The 12,481-nt window shown below is 49.6% G+C and overlaps 1 protein-coding gene across 2 annotated transcripts in view; it reads right to left on the reverse strand.

Moving 5' to 3' along the window:
* Positions 1-12,481, reverse strand: part of FLT1 (fms related receptor tyrosine kinase 1) — an 81,596-nt gene that overhangs the window by 38,777 nt on the left and 30,338 nt on the right. For both annotated transcript variants that reach the window (XM_032956517.2, XM_032956518.2), the window contains exons 6-12: positions 11,374-11,504; positions 10,481-10,658; positions 9,782-9,899; positions 8,744-8,940; positions 8,312-8,462; positions 2,845-2,959; positions 1,081-1,189 (exon numbers count right to left, since the gene is read on the reverse strand). In XM_032956517.2, coding sequence (XP_032812408.2) covers positions 1,081-1,189; positions 2,845-2,959; positions 8,312-8,462; positions 8,744-8,940; positions 9,782-9,899; positions 10,481-10,658; positions 11,374-11,504 — 999 coding nt within the window. The remainder of the gene's footprint in view (positions 1-1,080; positions 1,190-2,844; positions 2,960-8,311; positions 8,463-8,743; positions 8,941-9,781; positions 9,900-10,480; positions 10,659-11,373; positions 11,505-12,481) is intronic.

The raw sequence follows: 12,481 nt of genomic DNA on the forward strand, positions 1-12,481 counted from the left end.
GGGTGACGACTCTCGCCACTCCTCGTGGGCAGTGGTTCTTGCGAAAACGTCTGTCGCCAACTGCACAGGAAGCTGGCAACTGTCTCCCCATTGTCCCCCGATCCCCAGCGGAGCAGGAAGAGGCCCGTTGAATAAATATGGCACGCGAAAGAGAAAAAAACCCAACAGAGGTCTGCTGTCGCGTCGGTCGTGAGCTGGGGTGGGCCGAGGGGGGGGGGCGGTGGCGACAGAGAAGTGGTGGGGGGGATTCAGCCTTCCTGTGTGCGGAAGAGAGGAGCACTAACAACTGCGGATGTCAGGCTTCGACATGGGCGCGGTTTCTGGCGCTGCGCTTCCTGACCTCCACGGACAGAGCGGGGAAACTTCGCGAATCTCTTACTCCGCGTCGGAGGGACCTTGCCGCTTGAATGAGACCGTCTCGCGATCACGAAACTGGTTGGCGCCCTTCGACCCGATGGATCTCTCGACAAAACGATAAAATTATGCAATGCCGTTCAGTGCGTTAAGCGTTGCTCCCTTCCTGTGTAGCGTGTAGACGTTCGTAATGCCCAGTAGGCTCGTGAAGCTGTCATGAATGCTTCGATAAATTGCTCGAGTTTGTGCGAGCAAAGTGATTCTGTGAGTAAACGGCAGGCAGATGTAAAAACATACAACAAAGGTGACGGGATAGAGACGTGAAACAGATATACTGCAGAGATTGAAAAATAAGAATAGGTTTTTTACCCTTTCTGGGAATAAAACAAACGTGTTAAGATTTCGACTTAAAGCTTTCGTGACTGCAGGAATTCATATTATTTGGGTCTTTCGGTAAAGCCACGTAGATAGAACAAATAATAAAAATATCACGACGTTTCGATCGCAACACAAGCAAGCGTCATCAGGTGAAAATATAGCGCTATATTTCTCACCTGATGACGCTTGCTTGTGTTGCGATCGAAACGTCGTGATATTGTTATTATTTTATTATTATTTGTTCCATCTACGTGGCTTTACCGAAAGACACAAAGAATAGGTGTTAAGATGTTCAAACGCCGAATAGAATCCTTTTTTCAAGGAATCAAGTCTGTATTAACCACACACCTGTGACGAAGAACGGGACGGTCCACTGGTCAGCTTTGAGGTCATTCACGGCCTCGCAGCGGTAGTGGCCCGACATGTTGGCTTGTCCAATCAGCAGCGAGCTCACCGTCTGGGCGGTTGGGGACAAAAAAGGGAAACAAAAATGGCAACGAAGGGGGGGAGGGGTGGTTGGAAGTCGCGCACACAGCCACAACGCATGCAGCGTGTTTGCATTGAGCTAGGCCTCAGCGTCGTCGTCGCCGCCACGATCCATGGGCAGACAGAGCCCATAGGTGTCCCACTGGCACGTTTCGTCACTTGTTCCCACTCTCCTTTGTCTTGCAGCGCCAATACTAAACTATCATAAAACTTTTTTTGTAACCAGGTAAGGCCCAATGAGCTATATAGCTCTTTTTTCAGAAGCGACCTGGCCTTCATAAATGATAGCTCAACGAAGTGGCTTACCACGTGGAAATCTAGAACAGCCAAAAATCCACGCGACCACGGGGAGAGAGACACGCAAACTCCAAATATACAGGAGTCGGGATAGAACCCACGACCAGGCGAGGTAGTCACCATCTCGCCACCGTGGCAGTCGCTCAAGTAGCAGCCACATCGCTCGGGCACGAATCTCTTGACGTCATTGTCGAGCCATTCTCTGTGAGGTCTTCCTCCCTTTCCGGTTCCTTCCATTTTTCCGAACATTAAACAAGTACTGGCAGAGAAATGTATTACAATCCTCTTTGGTTCTTTCGGTAAAGCCACGTAGGTATAAAATAAATAAAAAATCACGACGTTTCGGGCGCAACACAAGCGTCCGTCACGCTTTCCCACCTGATGACGAACGCTGGTGTTGCGCCCGAAACGTCGTGATTTTTTTTTATTTTTTACCTACGTGACTTTACCGAAAGAACAAAAGAGTATGGATTCCTGCAGTCACGAAAGCTTCAAATCAAGATTGTATTGTGGTAATCATTGTATTACAATCCTAGATTTGTAGCTTTCGTGACTGCAGGAATCTCATACTCTTTGGTTCTTTCGGTAAAGTCACGTAGGTATAAAAAATATTTTTATTTTATTTTTTTACCTCCGAGACATTACCGCAAAAACCAAAGAGTATGTATTACAATCGTCGGATAACGTTTTGGGTAAAACACCCTTCTTTAGATGAGCGAATATATTGCTGTTATGATACGGTACTGATCGCGACAATACTTTTGCTTTATTTGTGGTAATCAGTGAAAAAAAAGAACGCTTAAATTCAGAGGAATACAATGTAGCCTCCTGACATGAGGTGAATCATCATGTTCTGCGAGCATTTGACTCACCCATTGTAAAAGTAATAATGCCTGTTTAAAGAATGATTCATTATGAAGCTTGTTTACTGGCGCTGTGCATTATTTGCTATTTTCTTTTTAATAAATGTACGCCAGGCGGAGCGATATTGCAGATTTTCACTTCACTACACAACAACCGATTGGAATCTTCTTTGCAAATTCAAGATGTAACTTCATGAGCCAGGTTCAACATCCTCGTGGAAATGGCTGAAACACATTGCCTTGGAAATGTGTTCCAGAGGTGATAAATCACTGGCGAAATATTCATAAACTGGTACCGGGTTCGGTCATCCCGTAGGTCGACTCAGCCTAAAATGTGCTTGGTGCCTTTATAGGTGCACGCAAACGGCATCTGCCCCATCAATCTGTGAAAGGGAACCTTTGTATTATGTTTTGCTGTCTGAGATCGCGAAGGGAGAGTGGTGGTAGCCCCGCGCCGGACCCTCACCTTGTTCTTGCCGTTGAAGATCTTCATGCGAGTGTTGATGGTCACTCTGTTGGGGCCGTTGATGACGTGGAAATGCGAGGGCAACACCACCCAGTTCTGCTTACGGGGGTAGCACCTGCAGCACGGGCGGCGTACGTTACTTGAAACGCATGGGCAGCACAGGGCAGCATGGACCACATGGGCAGCATGAAGCACATGGTCTGTACAGGGCAGCATGGTCCACATGGGCAGCATGAAGCACATGGTCTGTATAGGGCAGCATGGACCACATGGGCAGCATGAAGCACATGGTCTGTACAGGGCAGCATGGTCCACATGGGCAGCATGAAGCACATGGTCTGTACAGGGCAGCATGGTCCACATGGGCAGCATGAAGCACATGGTCTGTACAGGGCAGCATGACGTACATGGGCAGCATGAAGCACATGGTCTGTACAGGGCAGCATGGACCACATGGGCAGCATGAAGCACATGGTCTGTACAGGGCAGCATGGTCCACATGGGCAGCATGAAGCACATGGTCTATACAGGGCAGCATGGTCCACATGGGCAGCATGAAGCACATGGTCTATACAGGGCAGCATGGACCACATGGGCAGTATGAAGCACAAGGTCTGTACAGGGCAGCATAACGTACATGGGCAGCATGAAGCACATGGTCTATACAGGGCAGCATGACGTACATGGGTAGCTCAGAGCAGTGTGAATCACGCAAAGACAGCATGAATCAAGCATGGGTATAGCACAAGGAAGCCTGAAGTGCAGCAGAGTAGAGTGACTGTGTAATTCGAGTTTTGTTATTTCAATGTGTCATTTATTCAATGAAACGTCATCAAAATATTCATCCGTTCATAGTCAGGATCATCAATGCATGTCTTTTGCCAAAAAAACATGTATTTGGGGGTGCAGTGAATGAGTTTTGAGTCAATGTAAGCTGCATGCGATGATCTCCGTCCAATCACGGCCAGTTATCGCAAAAACAAAATCCCGTAAAGTCAACGGTTACATCACAGTGCAGTGGCTCTTTAAGAGTAGCAAATCCGCCTCATAAAATAGTAAGTCACTTCACTTACATGAGAAAAAAAATTGTGTTCTCTAATAAGCCGGTGTGCACCTTAGTGTCACTGTATTACTTTGGTTTGTCACTGCGTCTGGCAAGAGGCGACAAGGTGCCATTGTGCCACAATGTAGGAGCGTAAACCAATGTCCAAACGTAAGCCCAAAAGGGACTTCTTGTTTAAACGAGCATTGAGGTGGCGATCAACTCCTGTTGTGCGTGTTGCGTTGCACTTCATTCGCACTTTATGGAGCCAGCCGTGTTAATCGGAGGTTCGGAGTGGTGGTTCGGCCCCCGAGCGTGTGGAGGGAATTTCCACTTTGCCATGGCAGGAGCAAATCTATCAAGTGAATTCCCCACCCGGTGGTACCTTATTTTATTGACCCCGGAAAGATGATGGGCCGAATCAACCCCCAACCAGGACGTGAACTCGCGACCTCTGAACTACGAGCTGCGAGCTCCACCGGTGAGCCACGCGGCCGGTGATGGAACCACGAGGATGGAATCACGAGGATGGAACCACGAGGATGGAATCACGAGGATGGAACCACGAGGATGGAATCACGAGCATGGAACCACGAGGATGGAACCACGCGAACACTCACGACGGGACCCGTGGAACGGCGGAGGCAACAGGAGCAGCCATTCAGATTCGCTGAGAGGAAGGTTGTGCTCGGCACAACGGGAAATCGTGTTAATAGACACGTGATAAGCAGGGAGATGAAGATTTGTATAAAGCGGGATTCACACCGGAGTGTATATAAACTAACAGCTAAGCATATTAGCTCGTTTTCACAGGCGACCTGGCTCATTGTAGTGGCTGGTATCATCACCACACGTGGGAATTCATTGCAGCAGCCAAATAATCTAAGTGCATCTTGTTTCTAAATGTGGAGGGAGGCTTTAAACCATAGCGACCGGGAGAAAAATCCACTCGACCACCACGGGGAGAACATGCAAACTCTAAATATATAACAGGCATCGTCAGGGTCCAGGATCAGGGATCGAACCCTCAACTTACTGCGTACCAGGCAAGGGAGATAAACTAACCAATTTTTTATTTTTTATTTTACCATATAAGAACCACTAAACTACATAGCTCTTTTTCAGAAGCGACCTTGCCACGAATTATAGCTCAACAAAGTGGCTTATGACGCGGACATTTATCGCAGCCAAACACTCTAAACGCGTGTGGATTATAAACGTGGAAGGAAAAACTGGAAGACCCGGAGAAAAATCCACGCGACCACGGGGAGAGAGACACGCAAACTCCAAATATACAGCAGGCATCAGGGTCGGGATCGAACCCACGACCTCCTGTGTACCAGGCAAGGTATTCAACATCTCGCCACCGCGAGCCCCGACATGCAGAGAGGTAAGGGCCCTGCGAGAGAGGCAGCCGCCGACTCTGCGCGATCTCCGCCCCCACCCCCCCCGCCCCCCGGGGGGCCGCGTCCGTGCCCTGGCGGAGACAGCGGCACTCACGGTGTCCCACAGAGACCGTCGCACCGTCGCTCGACTTGCGGCGGAAAAACGAGCGGCGGCTCCGGAAGCGAGATGTTTGGAGAACGATTTTAAAAGTGGGAAGTAGGGTGTGGGGGGGTGAGAGAGGAAAGGGGGTAGGGGGTGAGGAAAGAGTGGAAAGCCGGGCTGGGGGGGGGGGGATTTAGGGGGTGGGAAGTGGGGGGGTTGGTGGGGGGAGGGTCCCACCACGGAAGACCTCGATCCCGGTTCAATCCCACGAGATCATTGGGATCTCCTAGCGCTCGTTAAATCGGCGTGCCCTCGGAATGAATTTAGCCTTCTTCCTTTCGTCATCGGCTTTTTTTTTATTTTTAAACCGGAGTTAGACGTATACATCGATCTCGGGGCTGCCCGGACGGGACTCTGTCGCGCTACGCTCGACGTGGAGCGTCGTACCTAGCGCGAGATGTTAACTACCTCACCTGGTATGCGGGAGCACATGGGTTCGATCCCGACTCTGATGCATGCGGTATATTTGGAGTTGTTTTTATGTCTTTCTCTCTCTCCCCGTGGTCACGTGGAGTTGTCTCCGGGTCGTCCGATTTCTCCCTCCACATTGAGAATCGACATCGTGCACTTAGAGTATTTAGCTGCTATACGTTTTCACACCATAAGCCACCTCGGTAAATTATAATCTGTGGCCAGGTTGCTTCTGAAAAAGAGCAAAAAAATTCCCAGTGGGCTTTACCTGGTTAAAATTTAAATAGTCAAGTTTAGTTTTAGTTTAGCCATCACATTCACAGTCGGGCCGTTCACGCCCATGAGCCTAATCCAAGCGGGCGCGTTTTGGCAAAAGAACACCACGTGTCTTGAAGATAAGAAGGCAATTTAAGGGATGCAGTCACCGGCGATGTTTCGCTAATCCCCCGTCATTGTCGTGGGCTCGTGCCGGATCAGCGTTGAAATGCGGAGGCCTGTGGCTCAAAACCAGCTTGAAATCGAAGTAATATCATTCATACCACCAACTAGCCTGTTGCGTTCCGACTACTTAAATGGTTCAATCTTGATTTGAAGCTTTCGTCACTGCAGAAATCCATACTCTTCGGTTCTTTCGGTAAAGTCACGTAGTTAGAAATAAAATACAACAAAGCAAATCACGACGTTTTGATCGCAACACAAGTGGTCGTCATCAGGCAAAGCGGGGACCGCTTGTGTTGCGTTCGAAACGTCGTGATTTGTTTTATTTAATTTATGTCTAACTACGTGACTTTACCGAAAGAACCAAAGAGTACTAAAACGGTGTGACCATGCTGGCCGTGAGATTTATTGATTGCTATAAAATGAATGAAACGTACTTTCCTTATTTTCCTGGAAAAGCCTCAACAGAGTTTTAAGCATCTCCTGCAGGAAGGTCATATATTCCACCGCAGTCCATGTCTACAGTTCCCAACATGCAGTGGTGTGTCCCAAACTAAACAATGCAATTCTGCACTGGTAACAAAGAGCAGCATAAGTGTTGCGCTTTTCATTTGGAATAACCCACGTTGCAACCGCGAAGACGAGAGCGGAGGCATGATATCCCAAAGCCACTATGCATGCAACGCTCAATTAACCATTACGTTGTTTTGCCCATGTGTGTGATATAGGGCATGGAAGGCAAGGGTTGGTAGATCACGCAAGGCTTGGGGTTTTCCCTGGGTCCTCTGATTTTCACCAATAATGCCTAACAAGCATTCAAGATTGTTCAAAGGTGGCCCATCTTTCACACGGACCAAACCCAGCGACATTCATCATCTTACAGTCAACCTCGGCCCGTTATCAAAACAATACGATTCACTGTAATGACGTTCAACACAGCAGTACCGGCCACCACGAATCTCGGCACAAGTCAATTGCCGCGGCCCGGACACAGACGTCAATCCCTGGGCTGTCAGGTGGCAACGCCAACCTCAAGGCAGAACCCTCCTGGAACATTCTTGACACTAAGCAAGGCATTGATCATGTTGTATATGGTGGCTTCTATGTCTGGGTTTTATGGTTTCCTCCCGCGTGAAAAAAAAAACACCGCTCACAATGGAATTGACCAAACGTCCCAACGAATGGACCCCTCCTTAAAAATAAAGTGTCTTGAGACTCGGCGAGGCTTTTGTGAATAAATAGAATGCAGCATGACCCGCGAGCGACACCATACTGCAATGTACGTATGTTGAACTTCTTTCGCGCCGTACGTAGCCAACCGTGCTAATCGGAGGTACGGGAAGGGCCACAATTGCTAGCTCTCTCTTCCCTGCGAGGGAAAATTCCGTTGCTAGCCATAACGCCATTATTCGCGTTCGAATTTCTCAAAACAAAAGCGGCGGAGAATAAATAAACAGTTCCTCGGAGCGTCGGGCGAGCAAACATCCTCCCACAAAAGAGCCGCCACACCTTTCCTGCCTGCTGCCAGTTTTAGAATCTCCCCACCGAGAGACACTAATGCGGGCCCCCTTACAGATTAAATGCTCGTGTGTGTGTGTGTGCGCGCAACGCAGACGCGTGTGTGTGTGTGCGTACGTGTCCCACTCACAGTCAAGAAATGCGAATTATCAAAAGCGATGATCATCTGAATTGGTCCTGGGCCTGCCCTAGGTCGACTCAGCCTTAAATTAGAAACTGATGCAATGTGTAAAACGTCACAACTAAGGGAGACAAAGGCGGCCAGGCGTGGTGCCGGCCAACCACCCCCTCGTGTGCCGTGCCGGCCTTCATAGGTGCAAATCGCTAACAGCACTTGCCCCAACAGTCTGTTGAGGCTATGCGGCAGATCTTTGTCTTCGTCTTTGAGTAAAGAGCCAAGTCAGTGAGCAGCAAAAGTGCGAGCAAGCGAGCAGGCGAGTGAGCAAACAGATGAGCGGCCAAGCGAACGAGCGCTGAGTGAGTGAGTTGAATGCGGGTGTGGTTGTCCACCTCCTGGCGTTGTCATCGCAGGGCTGCCAGTACCAGTGGATGGCTGGTGGTGGCAACCCATACGCCGTGCATACCACACTCTGCTGGCTGTTGAGCGGGAACGTCACGTCGCTCTCTGCGGCCACGATCTTCTCGTGGATTTCCGAAGGCACTGGGGGGGGGGGGGGGGGGGGAGGGGGGTAGGAGGGAAACGGCAGCGGGGACGGGGAGGATGTCAAACCAGCGATCTGGCTGAACCGCCACTCCGAACACAAATCGGCGATCAAGCGTTCCCGAAGAAGACGGAGAAGCTTCGAGCACGTGAAACGTCGGACGAAGACACGGCACGTAATGGAAATAATAATAATATTATTAACAACGGCCGCGTCACGAGAGCCACTCGGGAGTCGGAGCAGGCGGGCGAGCGAGCGAGGGAGCGAGCGCTCCTCTCACCATTTACGACGAGCGTGAAGGAGACCCTCTTGAGCAGGTTGTGTTGCCTGAGCTCCAGCTGGAGAGTGTAGCTGCCCGCGTCCGCATCCGTCACCTCCTGCACTATGAGCATGAGGAACCACTCGGACTGCCGCTTCTCAAACTTGAATATGCGGTAGCGCGGCTGGCCTCGCACGATGGGAACGCCGTCCTTGAACCTATGTTAAACAGTTGTTATCATCATCATCATCGTAATCATTGTCACCATTGGTGTTAGCTTCAACATCATTGTCATCATAGCCGTTGTCCCCATCATCGTTGCCATCGTCGTCATCTTTGTCATTGTGATCATCGTCATCGTGATCATCGTCGTTATCTTCAGCATCATTATCGTCGTCGTTGTAATCATGGTAAATCGTCTGGTGACACAATTCTAGGTGTGCATTAAGTATCCCTGTGTCCGTTTGCTATGTTTAAGGCTTCGTTAAATTACTCGATTGGGATCATACGTCACAACTATCGCCCTCAACTGTGGAAACCTCGCAGGACCTTCCTGAAAAAGTCACGAGACTCAGTGAAGCTTCCCCGGGTAAACAAGCGTGGCACTAATCATCATGATAATAAAAAATAAATAGAGAGTAAATGACCGAAGTGACGGTTAAGACTCCTTCAGAATTGACTATCTAGCGTAGCGCTCTTCATTGCAAGGCCCGCGGGCCACTGGCAGCCCTTGGTGGCCTTTAGTGCAGACCCTGACGTGCGGTCCCCGACAACACACAACACGTGACAACAACCCATCGTGCCTGTCAAACCCCAACGGTTACAAATGTGTGGCAGCTCTCACGCTGATATCTTATCGTCGAAAGTTTCTCCCCGCCCCCCTGAAAATTAGTGAAGAACACTCACACAGCAACATCTGGGGAACTTTTGAGGTTCGTTTTGGTGACTTTCCTCTCCGAGGAGTTGGCGACACATACGTATACACGTGGAACTTCTTTCGCACCATTACGTAGGCAACCGTGCCCCGGGCGGTCTGGGCGCCAGGGCCACGAGTCTCACCAGTTGAACTTGGGCAGGGGGTAGGCCCTGATTCTCGCCTGCAGCGTGACAACGTCCTTCCCCACTTCAACCTCCACCAGGGGCCCATCGAAGGGTGCCGCCGAGATGAATGGCCGCTCTACGGAGAGGGTGGTGGTGGTGGTGGTGGGAGGGGAGGGAGTACCCGTGGGGGATTGGGGAGGGGGGACGATCAGAGAGGATGATATTTCAAGTGAATGAGAGGTCTGGAAGTGGCATTTTTGCATCATCCGGGGCACCGCGGTGGCAAGATGTTAACTCCTTCGCCTGGCATGCAGGAGGTCGTGGGTTCGATCCTGACCCTGACGCCTGCTGCTGCTGTATATTTTGAGTTTGCGTGTCTATCTATCGCCTGGAATTTTTCTCCGGGTCCTCCGGGTTTCGCCCCTCCACATTTAGAATCGACGCCACGTGTTTAGATTATTTGGCAGGCTATAAATTTCCACGTGATAAGCCGCTTCGTTGGGCTATCATTCGTGGCTAGGTTAGTTCTGAAAAAATCGCTATGTAGCTCTGTGGGCCTTACATGATAAAACATTTAAATAAAAAAAAGAGTTTAGTTTTAGTTTAATAACCTCTAGAGCTTTGCTCTCGTGGAAGGCCATCGTGGAGGCGCAGTTGTAGAGTAAATAGTGAACGGTTTGGAGGTGAAGGATGCGGGGAGGATGACGCGCTTCTCACCATATATGATGACGTGCGACAGGGAGGAGCAATGCTCTTGCATGTAGCTCACGGAGCAGAGGTAGTTGCCCGCGTCGCTCACAGTCACGTTCCTGAGCTCCAATTGTCTTGTGAATTGTTTCCCTTTATCATTCATGATGTCCACGAAGCTCTTGCAGTTCTCTTCTAGCGGGTGGTTCTGCAGCACAGGGAAGGAGAGACACAAAATTCAAATTAATTTGTGTATTGTCAACCACTTTGTTCCCGCCATCGGATCCTGCAGCCGCTTTACTCCAGCCAGCGATTCAAATGCTCTATTAAAAAAAACATATGAATACATAAAGGCAATCATACGAAAAGGAGATCGTTAATTAATCGAATTCATAACTTGGGACAATTTTAAAGTGCCCGGTTACAAGATCACAGACTACGAAACTATCCCTGCAGCGATCCAACGTATCGCTGACTGGCGAATGGCAGCAAAGTGGAATCTTTACTGACGTTGAGCGTGCATCCCACCGGCGCGGGAAGGTGCGGACGCTCTGATCCACTTGGCGAGGCACGAGAAGCCGTTGCGCGCGTTAACAATGAGGCTGCCTCCCAGCGATCAACCACAGAGACAAGTACAAAGATCCTCCGTGGAGCGACTCTCTGGGGGCCAAGTGCCGTTAGCGAGTATTATTCATTAAGGCCTGCCCAGCACACGATGGGGTGGGTGGCCAACACCACGCCCGTCCGCCTTTGTCTCCCCGGTGCTGATTTGTACACACAGGGGAGACCAAAGGACTGGTTCCAGTATTCGCCACCGTTTTCGGTCGCGAGTGGGAAGCGAACTCGGGTCACCGAGTTTGTAGCGCAGTGGCCCTTCAGCCACCACGCACGCACACACACGTGCTCACGCATGCGACACTGACCGGCCGATCCACATGAAGCCATTTCATCTCCAGTACCACGTTGAACTTGGTGGTGATGGAGCAGTTGAGTAAGAGCGTCTCGCCGACCATCAACTCGGTCGTGGTGTTGGGCCCGATGTTGAGGATGGCGTCTGCTCTCGCCACACATGGAACAAACGCACACTGCAGTGTAGCACGTGCGTGCGTGCGCGTGTGTGTTGAACTTTTTTCACACCACACGTAGCCAACCATGCAAATCGGCGGTTCCGAGACGGGAAAAAACGGTGCCGGTGATGAGACTGTGACGAGTGGCTCCTGAGGGATGTGTTGGCTTAGTGGCATGCCAGTGTGATGACGACGATGACGTCGATGATGACGACACTCTAAGATTTAGCATCAGAAGTTGGGTGTGTATATATGTTGTACTTCTTTTGCACCCTACGTAGAGGTGTGGGGGGAAAGGACAACAAACTAAACAAGTAAAGCAGTTAAATTTTGATTTAAAGCTTTCGTGACTGCAAGGATTCATATTCTTGGTTCTTTCGGTAAAGTCATGTAGAAGGGAGACAATAAAAATAATAAAAATATGAAACAATAAAATTATCACGACGTTTCGACTGCAACACAAGCAATCATCATCAGGTGTGAAAAACAAATTTTCTTGTTGTGGTTTTTACACCTGATGATGATTGCTTGTGTTGCAGTCGAAACGTCGTGAGAATTTTATTGTTTTATAAAAAAATTATTATTTTATTGTTTCCCTTCTACGTGACTTTACCGAAAGAACCAAGAATAAGTAAAGCAGTTCTAGAGAGACGGTGCATTGTCGCACTGACTGAGCAACTCCATAACAAGGTGCAAATAAGCCTGAGAGCAACTGAGTGTGATTGAGACTGACGTCAATTAATTTACCAAGGAAGCCTCACTGAGTATCGCAGACTATTTCACTGTCGGGACCTGCAATAGGACAGTTGACCAATGTCATTAATGAGCGTTAAGCTCTGTGTGGGGGGGAAACCGGAGGAGTCGGACCACCATACGGCACGTGATCTTGTCAGATCCTTGGTTAAATCCGGTCGACAATGAAATTGGGGACGGGAAATATCACGTGTTGTAGATTTGGGTTGCA

Source organism: Petromyzon marinus, chromosome 18 (assembly GCF_048934315.1).
Source record: "Petromyzon marinus isolate PM22_M1 ecotype Great Lakes invasive population chromosome 18, UKy_Petmar_22M1.pri1.0, whole genome shotgun sequence".
In the NCBI taxonomy this organism is placed as follows: domain Eukaryota; kingdom Metazoa; phylum Chordata; class Hyperoartia; order Petromyzontiformes; family Petromyzontidae; genus Petromyzon; species Petromyzon marinus.